At 43.5% G+C, this 17,034-nt stretch overlaps 1 protein-coding gene across 1 annotated transcript in view; it reads right to left on the bottom strand.

The window, feature by feature from the left end:
- Positions 1 to 1,116: 1,116 nt before the first annotated feature.
- The window catches only part of brox (BRO1 domain and CAAX motif containing), a 48,377-nt gene continuing 32,459 nt past the window's right edge, over positions 1,117 to 17,034 (bottom strand). The window contains exons 7-12 of the mRNA XM_048530833.2: positions 16,689 to 16,778; positions 10,265 to 10,350; positions 7,998 to 8,079; positions 6,272 to 6,422; positions 5,560 to 5,719; positions 1,117 to 3,266 (exon numbers count right to left, since the gene is read on the bottom strand). Of these exons, the coding sequence (XP_048386790.1) occupies positions 3,180 to 3,266; positions 5,560 to 5,719; positions 6,272 to 6,422; positions 7,998 to 8,079; positions 10,265 to 10,350; positions 16,689 to 16,778 (656 nt within the window). The 3' untranslated portion in view covers positions 1,117 to 3,179. The remainder of the gene's footprint in view (positions 3,267 to 5,559; positions 5,720 to 6,271; positions 6,423 to 7,997; positions 8,080 to 10,264; positions 10,351 to 16,688; positions 16,779 to 17,034) is intronic.

Raw genomic sequence — 17,034 nt, 5'->3', positions numbered from 1 at the left:
GCTAAACAAGTAATCCTGAGGCCGAGGCTAATACTCAGTGTGCAGATTCAATCCCATTACTGCAGCTGATGAAATTTAAGTTTGGTTCATAAATCTTGAACATAAAACTGGTCCCTGCAAAAGGACAGAAATGGGCAAAGCAATTGTACACTTTAATCAGAAGGATATGAAAAATAACTTCGAAGGCGTATAGAAGCAGATGGACCTGGATAGTGATGGGTTTGAGTCATAGGACAGGTCAAGAGCAAAGTTCATAAAGCATACAATATCCCGAATTTTATTAATAGGGACAAAACTTACAGAGCAAGGAGGTGAAATTGATTTGTATAAAACATCAGCTTGGCCTTAGCTGTAGTATGGCTGAGTCCTGGGTAGACCACTTTAGGGAGTCAAGAAAAGATTGGTCACAGGGATGAGAAAATTCGGTTACAAAGAAAAAGTGGAGAAGTTAGGAGTATTTTCCTTCAAATAAGAAGGAATTTGATAGGAGGTATTCAAAGTCATATGGGGTATGGACAGAGTATATTTGGAGAAACTGTTTTTGCTTGTGAAGTGATTGAGAATTATTCTAAGAGCACAGATTTAAAGTAATTGGCAAGTAAAGAGAAATCAAAACTAACTTATTTCATGCAGGTGTTAAAATTTGTGAAGCACACGAGTATAGTGGAGTCACAAAGGAAATTCAATTTATTTGAAAAAGAACAATGAGCAAGGGTGTGGGCAGAAGACAATAGAATGGCACCAAGTGAATTACTTCAAGAACTGGTGTGGACAAGATGGGACAAAAGGTCTCCTTGTGCACTGTCATAGCTCTGATCTATGGGGATACTACATAGAGATCAAAGATTATATCTACATAGAAACAAACAACAACTTGAAAACAAACTATTTAGCTCAACTGGTCTCTGCTGGCATTCACCGTCAACACCGTGCTGGCAGTCAGCTGCATGGTTCATTCTGTTGGAGGAATGGACAGATAGAGAAACAACTTGTCACAGTCTGTCCGTTTTGGTGGTGCTTTATTTTTCTTTTGAGGGCAGTGGTAGATGGTTGTTTGGGGGTGAGGGGGTGGAGAAGCTTTGTGAAACAATTTGAAAACCTCTTACCCACAGCCTATTTAAATGGTATAAATGTGTTTATTTTTAACTAAGCAATAAATTGATTACATCATCTCGTTAATCAAAAGATTACATGATAAACCAGCACTTAACACCAAGCTGAAGGAATAGGAATATTTCAGGGTCAGTACTGACCAATATGATACATAAACCTTCATTTCTCTCCCTTCACTCAGGTTTACATCACTTTCCTCATTGATTTCAATTCTGAATTAAGTCTTTTTAACATGCAAGGGTTCATGACAGATAAATGCAGATTCCAGTTAATGCCAACCAGGTGCAGTCCTCTCTCTGTTTTGACCAGAGTCTCCAAAGGAGGTCACCCATTATTTAAAATGGCAAAACAGGTAAAGGAGCCCATGCCTGGAATCGGAACTACTCAGAGCTGGTGTACACCCTCCTTCAGGATCACCCACAGTCAACAAAGCAATACTTACCTGTCCCACCAACCTACAGCCTGAGAATGCTCTTGTATGCAGCCCAAAACTCCAGCCAGGGACTAGCCACGGATCGCTAATCCTATGAAACAGCCCAAACACCAGCAACATCTTCACTTCAGCACACTGACCTAGCCCCTGGCACAAATTCATTCTGGGCCATCAGCCCTTCAGTGTTACACAGAGTTAAGATTGGATTCTTTAACTGTTATGAACATTATAAATACACGCAGTGGTGAGCAGTTGGTACATAAACCTTGGCTGATTATTTTTTCCTCTCATCTATCTTAGGGAAGACTAAAATCTCAGCCGGTGGATGCATGCTAGTGACAGGAAATCCCAACTGGGAACAAAAGGTATTGATTCAAAACTGTAACAGTTTCTCTCTCCACACATGCTGTCAGACCTGCTGAATTTCTCCAGCACTGTTTTTATTCCCGATCTGACTGCAAAACTTATTTAAAACAAAACCTACTAGTTAAGTTCCCCTTCCCAAAAAATTATAAAATTCAATATTTTTTACTACATTTATAGCTGTATGTGTAATATATATTCATTTACATTTTCTTTGTTCTTCTTTCGAAAGACAGGAGCATCACTGATTGACACGCAAACTAAAATGTTTAATACTTCTTCAACTGGACAGGCAGTAGAGCAGAAAATCCAAATGATTTCGGTGACAATTGGGAGTGGAAGGAGTAAGAGGGAAATGGAGAGCTGAATGTCTTTCCCCATTCCATTTACATACTTATTTGAGAAGGCAGGGTTTGAGTACTATGTGAATAGGATATAAAAATCAACTTGGAATTAGCCTGACACTGAAAATTAGAGCAGATTTGAGGAAAGGGAAGAATCATACGCAAGGCCTGATTAAGTAATCCCATGAAAAAGTGAACCTCCTCCCTCTCGAATACCAAAGCCGACTGGTATTGTCCGCATTGTGTAATCAAGCAGTTTGGTGGTTATAGCTTATTGCCCCACCTCTAGCCTTAATTGCCACAGTAAACTATGCTGCGGGGGGAGAAATTCAGGAATATGAATTAGCGACAGGAAAAGCATGGACATGAACGTAGGGTTTATGGAAGTGAAAAGAATAAATTAACACCAAATAATTAACATAAGTAATCAAAACCAAGCTTTGAATGTGAGATACAAGTTTAGAATTCAAAAAATTAGTGTTTTTACAGTCTTGCTGGGGCACAAGCAGGTAGATGCTCAAGGCCAGCATTTTAATGAAGTCCCAACAACAAAGCGAATCACTGATAGGGTCCAAACTAATTTGTCTGTGTCAGTCTCTTGGCAGCAAGTTCTTGAGGATGATACAAACTGGACGTTTCCAGGATACGCCAAAATTGACCAGAAGGGTAACTCAATCCTCATCTTGGACACGAACAGAGAAAAGCCAGAAAACTGGAACTTTTTTTTGCTTTACTTCTGACTTGACTCTGGTTAACAATTGTTTAAAAGTGCAGACATTATACAGGAAGCAGGAGTGGGGTGAAGGGAAACCAGGAAGTCATGGTTGATGGCCACTTAAACAAGGTCCTACTGAGAGACTAGCCATGCACTTTATGGAGCGAGTGCAGGCATCATTCAGACAGTTGAATCATGTTTGATTGTCTCCTTAAGAAATCAAGCAGCCCGTGTCTTTCTGGGGTTTCAGGTCTGGCTCCTTCACTGGCTTCACCTCTTCTTCCTTTTTATCCTTAGCCTAAAAGGAAATGAAAAAGTACCAAAATGTCACATTCTATATGAGCAAGTCATGCAGACACAGCCCAGGACTATAGTCAAAGTTCAGGATTAAAACAGGAGCTGGTCTCCAATAAAGGGCAGAACATGAACAGTGAGAGAATTACTTCTGGTGTACTGCAGTTATTGCTAGACAGGAGTGCATTTTTCTTCCACCCTTAGAAAGTAGTTTGAATGAATAATAAAAATGGTTTTCTTCCTTTTAGATAAAAATAGCTCATGCAATGCAAAATGTATCATAAAGAATGTATTAGCAGAGCATTTGGAAGCAATATAATCAAGCAGAGTATTTTAGCATCATGAAGGAGAAAATCATGCATAATAAATGTATTACAGTTCTTTGAAGTAACAAGTAGAATAGATAAAAGGGAACCAGTGAACACAACATATTTGGATTTGCAAACGGCATTTGAAAAGTACTGCATGTAAGGCTATTTAAGATAAGAGCCCATAATACAATAGTGAGTATATTTGCATGGATAGAGGATTGGTTAATAGAAGACAATTGGGATAAAATTAGTTTTTTTGGAATGGTAACCTGTAACTAGTTGAATGCAACAGGGATCAGTGCTGGGGCTATAATTATTAACAATATATATGTATATTAATTACTTGGATGCCAGAAGTGAATCTATCCTTATCACTGGCCAGCATGGTGGCACAGTGGCTAGCACTGCTACCTCAGTGCCAGAGTCCCAAGTACAACTACAGCCTTGGGTAACTGTTTGTGAGGAGTTTGCACATCCTTCCCATCTGTGTGGCTGCACTATGTGCTCTGGTCTCCCCTTTCAGTCCAAAGATGTGTTGCTTACGTGGATTGGCCATGTTAAATTGCCCCATTGTGCAGACTAAGTGGTATAGCCATGGTAAATGTGGGGTTATAGGGATAGGGTTGGGGCAGTGCTATCTGAGTAGGATACCTTTTGGAGGGTTAGTGCAGACATGATGGGCTGAATGGCATCTATGTTCACTGTAGGGATTCTATAATCATCAAGTTTGCAATGACAAAAATAAATGGAAAGCAAGGGGTAAGGATGATTCAGTCTGCATAAGGATAAAGACAGGTTAAATGATTGGCAAAATTTTGACAAGTGGCATATAATGTGGGAAAATGTGTGGTTATGCACTTTGCCAGGAAGAATAGAGATGGTGAATGTTATTTAAATGGATAAAGACAACTAAAACTGACAGAAGAGAAGGATTTGGGAATCTTCATCCATGAATTACAAAGGTTGGCATCACAGTTCAGCAGATAATAGGAAAGGAATGTTGGTCTTTATTTCAAAAGGAATACAGTATAAAAATAAGGAGGTCTTGCTAACACTAATCAGATCACATATGAAATTGTGAGGTTTTATTTCCTTAACTTAAGAATGTTATACTGGTAATAAAAACAATTTAAATGAGGTTCACAAGGCTGATACCAGGTGTGGAAGGTCTGTCTTATGAGGAAAGATTAAGTAAGTTAAGCGTGTGTGCATTGGAGTTTAGAAGAATGAGGGGAGACCCTACTGAAACACAAGATTCTTGGGGGTCTTGACCCTGGTAGATGCGGAAAGGTTGTCTGTTTGTGGGAGAGTCTAGGACCAGAGTGTAAAATCTCAGAATAAGGGTTCACTCATTTAACACTCAAAGGACAAGGAGGTTGGTTTCTTTCTCTCAGATGGTAGTGAATCAATAGAATTCCTTACCACAGAAGATGGTCAAGACAGGGTTGTTAATTACACTTAATGCTGAGAGACAGATTTCCAATCATTGTGGGAGCCAAGGGTTATGGTGATAACGCAGGAAAGTGGAGTTGAGGTTATCAAATCAGCCATGATCTCAATGAATGCCACAGCAGACTCAATGGTCCGAATGGCCAACTTTTGCTTCCACACCTTTGGTCTGATCAGTTGTTTAGACTCTTTCCCTGAAGAGGCTTGGTTCTCTCAAGGACTCTGATCCAACTCTTTCTATAGTATGCTAGTGACTACACTTTGAAACAACTCAATTGGGAACAAAATACTTTGGGTGTCTTGAAGTACTAAAAGGCATGATGGATGTGCAAATATTTACTTTCTGTCTCGGGCTATGATCGTGAGCATTGCTTGGATTCAATGACTTGTTTTATACTTCCCACAAGTAGTTACTACTCATTGAAATCAGCACATTAAGGACAAGGCGATATCAATCTTGAGGCCTTCAAATCCTCACGGCATGAACCCATCTGGTCACTGGGAGAGAGAGTCACGTTAGCAGATAGCCCTTTGTACCTTGTCATCCTTGGGGCCTTTAGTAATATCGAATGCAGTGTACACGTCCTGGGTCCACTGACTGCTCAGTGCTGGAAGCTCAAATGACTGGGGCTCCACCAAACCATAGTTGGCCTTCAGCTCCAGCTGTGGAGCCTCTGGAGGAACTTTCTGGAAGTAGCTTAAAAGAGAAAAATGGAGCATTATAAAGATTATTCTTCCTTGGTTACCTATGTCTATCACACAAGAGCATCCCTCCTTAATCACAGAAGCGTCTTTCCTATCAATTTATCATAAACAACCCCCTAGACAGCAGCATTCAGTTATCAGAATCCCCATTTCCTCGGCTTTTGCAGATCATGAAATAGAAATCAGTGAGTGAGTGGTCAGTCAACTAGGTTGAAGGGCCAAGGTTGCCAGACACCTGGTTCAACCTGCTACTGTTACACAGGCAAAGCAGTGTAATGGTGATCAAGAGAACAGAAATTCAAATCTCTCTATAGCAGTGTGACAATCTTGAATTTATGAAGTAAAAGTTAGTATTAGTAAGGTGATTGTGAAGATTGTTTTTTAAAGACCCAACAATGGTTTAGTAATACTCTTGAGGAGAAATAATATGCGTCCTTATGTGACTTCAGCTGATCACTAATGTGGTTCACTATTAACTACTCGGCCACTCAATTTAGAATGTACGATAAATGATGACATTGCCAATGAATAAAAATAAACTTACATGAACCCATTCTCTCTCTGACACTTTTCTAGGGTGTTTCTGATATATGTTCCCAACTTCCTAAAGAACAAGTGCTCGGATGGTTTGGCTGTTGATCCTGGCCCTTTTGTTTGACCATATTCCTTGCACAGAGCCTCTGCCTTGGAGTAATCTACAGGAATAAAAAGAAAGATGTGGAGGAAACCACTTGCTAATCTTCCACGTTACTTACATTTGGATAACAATAGGAAGCCTAGGAATCACTTTATTCCCATCTTTACATCTATCTGTTCCTAGATTAGGCCAGAGATCTCACGACACCAGGTTTTGGACCCTAAAGCTTGTGTTTTCAAATAAGCCTGTTGGACTATAAACCTGGTGTCGTGTGATTTCTGACCTTTTCTACCCCAGTCCAACACCAGCACCTGCATATCATGCTCCTGATTATAATCAAACAGCTGCAAGGTATGCAAGATGCTGGAATGACAACTGGAATTCTTACGCTCTGGGCCATTTTCTAGGGAAGAGTGAATTTGTCTTGCTACTTGCTCAACTTGATTCCTACTATTCTGTTCAGGATCACAAGATTCTTCATTAATTTCAAGCCTTTGCTCCACTCCTTTCCATCACATCCCAACCTCTCTATTTAGATCCAGAATACTACGATGAATGTGGGCAAATTCCCAAGCTACATGGAAAAACCGGAATTCAGATTACTTTTTTTAAAAAACTTGTCTCTGCACCACCCAACAATACTCTTGAGTTTTGGCCATCAACTTGCTCTTGTGCTCACTGGCAGCTTATCTGTGACTGAGCACACTGGGGGCATATAAACTGGTTTGCCTTTCCTCCATGTACTGGACATCTTTCAGCTGTCACTCAATGCTGGCACATTACAGAAACCTTCAAATCATTGTTGGTGAACAACCAGTGGGGGTTAAGCACAGCACAGTTCCTTGTAATGGACTACAAGTTGTTCTCCTATAATGCAATAGTTATGTTCTTGTGCTATAGAAAATCACATTATAGGGAAATTGCTACATCTGCACAGCAGAAAGCGTGCATTATCCAAACAGTAACCACTATTCATCAGTTGTGTTACAGCCAATTCATGTTAACAAAATATGTGTCCGGGTAGAACTATCTATACTTTGGAACAAATAGTTCTGAGGAAGGGTCACCAGACTCGAAACGTTAACTGTTTTTCCCTTTACACATGCTTTTCCAGCAACTTTGTTTTTGTACTTTGGAATACGGACAGTAGGTGCCTCACACATCAATTAAAGCAGATGCAATGCGGACAAAGTTGAGACAGAGATGCAGGCCCTGGCAGTCTGAGCTTTGACTTTAGCCTGGCTACAGACTACATGATAGCTAGTGTCTTTGTAAATATTATTCTAATGTTTTTACCTAAAGTGGGAAAGCATCGAATCAAATCAGCATGCATGGGACCAACTCTAATCCCAAGTACTGCAGCCAATCCAGAAATTGCCTCAATGAACAGATGTTATACTGAACAGTTCAATCATGCTTACAAACAATAGCTAAAGGTGATAATCTCAAACAAAACTGATTTACTCAAACAGACACACATCATAAGCTCAGTACTCATTTTAGGGATGTCTTCCCAGCCAAGATAATTGCCCTGAAACAGTAGAGTATTAATGCTAAATGAATCTACAGTATGTTCAGTCAAGACTGCCAGGCACAGTCCCTATCGAACTAATAATCTATTCTTTATACTCACACTTCTCTGCTTCTTCTAGTGATCGGATGGCTTCCCCACATTTGTCACTGGCCAACAGGGTCTGGCCATTGTAACAATATGCCTGTAACATAACATTGACAAGATGAAAAACCCACACACTTCTGTAACATTGCTTAAAAATGACCTGATTGTCTTAACCTGAGAAGCATCAAACCCTCCCGAGAGGATATAATATATCCAGCCCAAGGTCAGCAGAGAAAGGGCTCTCTTGTCTGATTAATACTCACTGCCACCTACCCCTCAGAACCTTTCCCAGTATAGTAGGCTGCCATAGGTAAACCTCGTCTGATCCCTTACTTAGGGCTGGAGAATTCTGACTGTGCACACCATCAAAGCAGCACATTTTGTAATCACCATTCTGTTTCTGGCAATGCCACATATAGCTCAGTAATATTTAAATAATTATTTACACCAGAGATACATGCCTGGTACCCAAGTTCAAATGAAAAAGTGCCAACAGAGAAAATGATGGGGCCACAAAGCTTAGGAAGACCATCAGCTCCCCAAAACCAACAGAGGGGAGTTGCAGCAATCTCAGTGTGGCCAGTCCTATTATATAGCAAAATGGGGCATCAGTTGTGAGTATTTCATTTTTATTGCTGGAAACTTTATTTAGTGTGCGCATTGACAAAGCCAAACAACATCTTTGTCAGCAGCTAGATGGAGTTCTTTACTGTCGCCTTCAAGCATAGTTAACAGACACTCCTTAACACCGAGTATTATTGTTTGGACAGTGACATATTTGTTCCGAATAATTTTACATCCATTTACATTGGGTAGCTGCGCAGCAGCCTTGACCAGTTTGGAAACAATTTGAAAGTAATCACTGTTGCCATTGGAAATCAAAGTTCAGTGGATAGGTAGTAGGGTCTACAATGAAACTGGTTTCAGGCAGATTTTTGATTCCAGCAAATCCACTATCCCGCAGCGTGGTGGATTTAACCATATGTGGTGGGATGAAGGGAGGCACACTGCTGATGGATTTAGGAAGTCACTGACACATAACAGACTTGGTTTAAGGTAGATTGCTTCCATTTAGGAGCCAGGGAAGGTGAGTTGGCTGAAGATTGACAGTGATAAAGCATGTTGTTGAGTTGTATATCAATAAGTTTGATGTGGACAGACTGGTACCAAATTGGGACACATTATTCTACAGGTGAGTGCCTGATGGTAAGTGCAGGGGTTCTTAAAGTCTTGGCTGGTGTCCTCATGAGGAATAAGCCAGTTTAACTGAAGATGTTATGGGATTATTATTTTCCGACATCTTGATGAGGTGCTGTCTGTATCTAAGGGTTCTGTCAAGGAAGACATCTAAATAAATAGGGCGGGTATCATGCTTCAGACCTGGCCATCATCCAGAGATGGAGAATATGTGAATAGGTTAAAATCAAGCAGGTTTTCGACAAGGAAGAAACAGCTGTGATCAGGTCCTCACATAAGCCACTTTAATTGGAAATGGCCTTTAAAGAAATCTCAAAATTGGTCAATTTTCTCAATCTTATTGCCCCCTACAATATATTGGCCAATATCAAAATCACAAGAGTTCTCTCTCCTTGGGTCACTGATTGCATTGATCTTCTCCTCCAGGACAGGTAGTGCAGTTTGCACATGGTCCTGGTGGAAACAGAAATGGGCTACTCCAGGTGTTTTTCTGACACACAACCCTGTTCAAAAATCTACACCAACATCCTACAACAACCTGGACCCACAGGTCTCTCTCTGCAGACAATATCTTCAGTAGCATAGGGGCTCAGAATTTTCCAACACTGGAAGTTGCATTATGCAATGACATTGCAAAGCTGGCCAACTACTGCAAGATATGGCACCTACAACTGAGCACCAATAAGACAGTCTTCACCTTCCACCTTCATATCTATGACAAAGAATCAGTGTTCTCATTGTGCCATCCATCAGTAGCTGACCTCCATTGGGCAAGTAGTGATCCTCCTCACAAACCAAACCAGCATGCCTGCTCTTGAAGAATCCCTGTACCACAGAACCAAAATCCATTAAAAATGAGATCCTGTTGCTGCAAATGCATTAGTCATATAGAAAAGCATGAGAGAGATTAGTTTTCATCCAGCAGAGCAATTAACTCACATGAGGGGGAAAGGCATTTCCTTCAAGAAACTGCTACTCTGATCACATCCTCAGATCACAATCCCACATTTCAGGGATCAATGAACTAGCACCAAACACCATAAAATTAGCAACCTTCTGCTTAAATTTGCTGGTTTAACACTTACATAAGCCATGTAGAAGGAGTTCTTAAGCTGTAAATACTTCCTCCATTTTCCTGTGTAAGTTGGATCCAAGGTGGTAAGAGTGTGATCTGAAGGAGGAAAATCAGATGTAAACTACAGTCTTTAAAGTCAGTTCCACCTCCGTTACCACTTACTTTGCCACTTCATTCCATGACATCTTTGTAATTTAATTCTCCCTCTCCAACTCATCTGGTTTATCCTCCCTTACTCTCCAACTCACATTTCTAATGCATAAAACACACCAGTGTTCTACCTCCAGCATGGCTGTTAACTGTCAGTTATCATGAAGTGGAACATTGGTAGAGTGATTGGCCATGTCAACGGGAGTCCACTTCTTAATCAGCACTTTGCTTCGTACAGTACAAATACATTTATTATTCTTATGAACTGTCCTAATGAATACAAGATAAAAAGCTTCAACAAAATGTGAGAGAACAAGGTATAGAGCTGGATGAACACAGCAGGCCAAGCAGCAGAGGAGCAGGAAAACTGACATTTCGGGACTGGACCCTTCTTCAGAAGTAGGGGAGAAGGGGATTGGGAAATAAATGAGGGGGGGGGGGTGGTTGGTGGGGATAGAAGATGGAAAAAGGAGCAGATTGGTGGAAAGGAGATGGACAGGAGGTGGGGATGGAGCCAGTAAAGGTGTGTGTAGGTGAAGAGTTAAGATGGGAGTAGGTCAGTCAAAAGATGACCGACAGGTCAAGGAGGCGAGGATGAAGCATGTAGTCATGATCAGCGGATAGGTGGGAGAAAGGACGGACAGGTCAGGGAGGCAGAGACGAGCTGGGCTGGTTTTGGGATGCGAGGAGATTTTGAAGCTTGTGAAGTCCGCATTGATACCATTGGGCTGCAGGGTTCCCAAGCGAATTATGAGGTGTTGTTCCTGCAACCTTCGGATGGCATCGTTGTGGCACTGGAGGCGGCCCGGGATGGACTTGTCATCTGAGGAATGGGAGGGGGAGTTGAAGTGGTTCGTGATTGGGAGGTGCAGTTGTTTGTTGTGAACCGAGCGTTGGTATTCCACAAAGCGGTCTCCAACCTCCGCTTGGTTTCCCCGATGTACAGGAAGCCACATCAGGAACAGTGTATACTGTATACCACATCAACAGGTGTGCAGGTGAACATCTGTTTAATGTGAAAGGTTTGTGGGGGCTTGGGATTGGGGTGAGATTGGAGGTGTAGGAGCAGGTGTAGCACTTCCTGCGGTTGCAGAGAAAAGTGCTGGGGGGGTGGGGCTAGTGGGGAGTGTGGAGCAGACAAGGGAGTCATGGAGAAAGCAGATTCTCCGGAGGGCAGGTAAGGGTGGGGAGGGAAATATGTCCTGGTAGTGGGCTCAGACTGCAGCTGGTGGAAGTGGCGGAGGATGATGCATTGGATCCAGAAGTTGGTGGGGTGGTAAGTGAGGACAAGGGAGATTCTGTTTTTGTTATTATTGCAGGGAGTGGGTGTGAGGGATGAGTTGTGGGAAACACAAGAGATGCCGTCAAGGGTGTTTTCGACCACCGAGGAGGGGAAGTTGCGGTCCTTGAAAAACGAGGATATCTGGGATGTTCGGGAGTGGAATACCTCATCTCAGGAGCAGATGCGGTGGAGGCGAAGGAATTAGGAATAGGGGATGGCATTTTTGCAGGAATGTGGGGGAGAGGAGGTGTATTCTAGGTAGCCGTGGGAATTGGTAGGCTTGCAATAGATATCGGTTTCCAGGTGGTTGTCAAAGATGGAAGAGGGGTCCAGGAAGGAGAGAGAGGTATCCGAGATGGTCCAGGTGAACTTAAGATTGGGGTGGAAGGTGTTAGTAAAGTGAATGAACTGTTTGAGCTCCTCATGGGAGCACGGGGTGGCGCTGATACAGTTATTAATATAATGGAGGAACAGGTGGGCGATAGGGCCAATGTAGCTTAAGAGGGATTGTTCCACGTATCCTATAAAGAGGCAGGCATAGATTGGGCCCATGCGGGTACCCTTGGCCACCCCTATTGTCTGTAGGAAGTGGGAGGAATCAAAAGAGAAGTTATTGAGGGTGAGGACAAGTTCGGCCAGGCGGACAAGGGTGTCAGTGCAGGGGGATGGTCAGGCCTGCGGGACAGGAAAAAGTGGAGGGCATTTAGGCCACCTGCCTGAGGAATGCAAGTATATAGGGACAGGACGTCCGTGGCGAAGATAAGGTGTTGGGGACCTGGGAATCAGAGGTTTTGAAGGAGGTGGAGGGAGTAGGTGGTGTCACGGATGTAGGTGGGGAGCTCCTGGACCAGGGGGAGAAAATGGAGTTGAGTTAAGTGGAGATAAGTTTGGTGGGACAGCAGCAGGTGGAGACAATGGGTCGACCAGGGCAGTCAGTGCATTTTTGGAAGGAGATAGAAACGGGCAGTGCGGGGTTGGGGAATGATGAGGTTAGAGGCTGTGGGTGGGAAGTCACCTGAAGTGATGAGGATGTGGATGGTCTGGGAGATGATGTTTTGGTGGTCAGGGGTGGGGTCATGATCAAGGGGGCGGTAGGAGGAGATCTCAGAGAGCCACTCCACCAAGCTCTGGATCCAACGCATCATCCTCCGCCACCTGCAATCTGACCCCACTACCAAAGACATTTTTCCCTCCCCACCCTTCTCTGCCTTCCAGAGGGACTGCTCTCGCCGTGACTCCCTTGTCCGATCCGCACTCCCCACTAGCGCCATCACCCGCAGCACTTTTCTCGGCAACCGCAGAGCAACTGCCCCTACACCTCCCCCCTCACCTCCATCCCAGGCCCTAGGAAGACATTTTACATCAAACAGATGTTCACCTGCATCCACTCATCACATCCTGCGGATCTGCATTATGCATACTCTTGGTTTCTGTCAGTCAGCTAATTTTCTGTCCATGCTATTGTGTCACCCCCTACACCATGAGCTCCAACTTGGCACAGTTATCTATTAAGTGATCTTGTCAAATGCCTTCCGTAAATCTAAGTATAGTCTGTCCACAGGTCGTCTTTGATGTCCCCTTTATCCATAGCAAAGAACTCCAATAGATTGGTGAAATGTGATTTTCCTTTCACAAAAAAACCCATTACCTCGAATTTCACTAGCTAGAAGTCGTGGGTTTTGCCCAGCTGTTACCTTAGTAACTGAATCCAACACCTTCCCCGCGACATAGCAAGCTGGTCTATGTTCCTTTGTGGAACACTTACGCTCGGTTCGCGACAAACGACTGCACCTCCCAATTACGAACCACTTCAACTCCCCCTCCCACTCCTTGGACGACATGTCCATCCCAGGCCTCCTGCAGTGCCACAACGATGCCACCCGAAGGTTGTAGGAACAGCACCTCATATTCTGCTTGGGAACCCTGCAGCCCAATGGTATCAATGCGGACTTCACAAGCTTCAAAATCTCCCCACATCCCAAAACCAGCCCAGCTCGTCTCTGCCTACCTGACCTGTCTGTCCTTTCTCCCACCCATCTGCTCCTCCCACCTCAACCCCTACCCCCATCTCTTACCTACCAGCCTCATCCCCGCCTCCTCGACCTGTCCGTGTTCCCTTGACTAACCAACCGCCATCCTAACTCCCCACCTACCCTCACTTTTACTGGCTCCATCCCTGCCTCCTTGACCTGTGTGTCTCCTCTCCACCTATCTGCTCCTTTATCCATCTTGCATCCCCCTCACCCCGCTCCTGTCTCTCCCTATTTATTTCAGAATCCCCTTCTCCTCCCCCATTTCTGAAGGGTCCAGACCCGAAACATCAGCTTTCCTGCTGCTAAGATGCTGCTTGGCCTGTGTTCTTCCACTCCACACCTTGTTATCTCAGATTCTCCAGCATCGGCAGTTCCCATCTCTTTTCAACAAAATGTGCTCTCTTTCAACAATAGGCCAGTTCTGTACTACCAAACAAGTTCGACTTCACCTCAATTTTGTTTAAGAGTCATATTGAATTCAAAACATAAACTTTGTTGTTGTATTCACTGGTGCTCCCACACCTGCTGGGTTTTTCTAGCACTTCCTCTGGTAACGAACAGACAGATGGAGCTGTTGCCTGACAAGTACTCGGGTCCTGATGGACTTTATCCCAAGGTCATAAAAGAATCAGTTAATGATGTGGTGGTGTTAATTTTCCAAAATTCTCTAGATTCTGGATAGGCTCTATTAGGCTGGGAAGTAGCAAGTATAATGCCTTGATTCAAGAAGAGAGACAGAAAGCAAGAAGAAGCTATCGACAAACCAGCTAGGAAGGGTAATCAAAGGTTACCTGGTTAGACAGGAATGTAGAATTTGAAATACAAATAGATTATTGAATGATAGCAGACCCAGTCAAACAAATGGGCAACATGTATTTTTAATTTGCATACTTGTCATTCCTATTTTTATTTCAGTGAAGGCCCTATCTGCTTCTTTGATGGTGCTGAAAACTGATCCAATGAGGAGCAGAGCTGTGGAGACCTGTGAAGGTACCAGATTCAATCTCAAATTTGTGCCACATGAGCTGGTCTCAGGAGGGTTGCAGTAAGAGTGCTATAAGAAACTTCAACACTCCAGATACAGAAGGAATATTCAGCCCTGTCTCCCATTACTGGCGTACGATGTGAGACAAAGAACAACTTACTAAGCTCTTTCATTGTACATAAAAGAGTCTCTCTGTTAGCATGCAATTGGATCAGTTACAATATCATTATTGTAATGACAAAGAGTTCTATCTAACAATGTCCAACATTTCTTCAATTACAAATTCCGTGCAAAACACACTGGGAGATGGGAAGATAATATTTTAATCCAGGATTTAGTTGGTAAAATCAAAGAAATAATAAAATTTAAATTAGTTTCCCCTCACACACTTGGTGGATGTTCTCATCGAAGGCTATTGTACAGCCAACAGGGGCCATTAGCCTCAAGTGACCCTGCGTGATTTCCGTTTCTAACCAATTTACAGTCACCTCCCTTACTGCTCCTATTGATATCAGCTGAGCTCAGCTTAAAGAAGTACCCGAAATTCCATAGATAACAAAGTGTGAAGCTGGATGAACACAGCAGGTCAAGCAGGATCTCAGGAGCACAAAAGCTGACATTTTGGGCCTAGACCCTTCATCAGAGAGGGGGATGGGGAGAGGGTTCTGGAATAAATAGGAAGAGAGGGGGAGGCGGACCGAAGATGGAGAGAAAAGAAGACAGGTGGAGAGGAGAGGGGGAGGTAGGGAGGGGATAGGTCAGTCCAGGGAAGATGGACAGGTCAAGGAGGTGGGATGAGGTTGGTAGGTAGGAAATGGAGGTGTGGCTTGAGGTGGGAGGAAGGGATGGGTGAGAGGAAGAACAGGTTAGGCAGGCGGGGACAGGCTGGGCTGGTTTTGGGATGCAGTGGGGGAAGGGGAGGTTTTGAAGCTTGTGAAATCCACATTGATACCATTGGGCTGCAGGGTTCACAAGCGGAACATGAGTTGCTGTTCCTGCAACCTTCGGCTGGTATCATTGTGGCAGTGCAGGAGGCCCATGATGGACATGTCGTCTGAGGAATGGGAGGGGGAGTTAAAATGGTTCGCGACTGGGAGGTGCAGTTGTTTATTATGAACTGAGCGGAGGTGTTCTGCAAAGCGGTCCCCAAGCCTCCACCAGCTTCAAAATCTCCCCTTCCCCCACTGCATCCCAAAACCAGCCCAGCCTGTCCCCGCCTCCCTAACCTGTTCTTCCTCTCACCCATCCCTTCCTCCCATCTCAAGCCGCACTTCCCTTTCCTACCTACTTACCTCATCCCGCCTCCTTGACCTGTCCGTCTCCCCCAGACTGACCTATCCCCTCCCTACCTCCCCACCTATACTCTCCTCTCCACCTGTCTTCTTTTCTCTCCATCTTCTGTCCGCCTCCCCCTCTCTCCCTATTTATTCCAGAACCCTCTCCCCATCCCGCTCTCTGAAGAAGGGTCTAGGCCCAAAACGTCAGCTTTTGTGCTCCTGAGATGCTGCTTGGCCTGCTGTGTTCATCCAGCTTCACACTTTGTTATCTTGGATTCTCCAGCATCTGCAGTTCCCATTATTCCCGAAATTCCCTAACCTGCTCACCTTATATAATCATTAAATAAACTAGTTCAGGCACGAAGGGGAGCCATTAAAACATTTGCCCATGAAGCCATCTGATGTACTGAGCAAGGGTCACCATACCCAAAATGTTAACTCTGCTTTTTCCTTCACAAATGCTGCCAGACCTAGTGAGCTTTTACAGCATCTGCATTTCTCTTGGTTTTTACGATATTGTCCTCTGAATTAAAAGAAATACCAAAGACACAAACAAACCTAGTTTATTGCTATCACACAAGGTAGCACTGAATCTCTGCAGATCTCAATTGCTATTTGTGCAAGACAGATGCAAAAGAATTAATATAAGGAAGAGCAGAAATAAGAATGAGAGAGCACAAATAGGAGAGAAAACATGTGTAACTTACCCGCCTTCTGATAGAAATTGGCTGTTTCATAGGCCAGAGCTGCAATCAGACCAGAGTTGTGCTTCAATTCAATGGCTCTTGCGATGGTCACTTCAATTAAAAGACAAATTTGTTATTCTCTTCTGCTACAATATTTCATCATTTGGTAGTAACTGCCATCATGCCAAAGAGACCATTTGCATCTTACATAAATGAGCAAAGTAGTTTACGTTTTTCAGCACCTAGGGGATGTCAGGCATACAGGTCATACATATCAAAGACCAGTGGCTTGTGTCAAACAACATATGCTGCCATCTGTTCACAAATAGTAAGGTACTGGCTGTACTTAACTTACCTTTGCTCACAA

Source organism: Stegostoma tigrinum, chromosome 4 (genome assembly GCF_030684315.1).
Source record: "Stegostoma tigrinum isolate sSteTig4 chromosome 4, sSteTig4.hap1, whole genome shotgun sequence".
NCBI lineage: Eukaryota > Metazoa > Chordata > Chondrichthyes > Orectolobiformes > Stegostomatidae > Stegostoma > Stegostoma tigrinum.
Note: the sequence above shows the minus strand (reverse complement) of the source record. Positions and strands in the feature narration are given on the sequence as shown.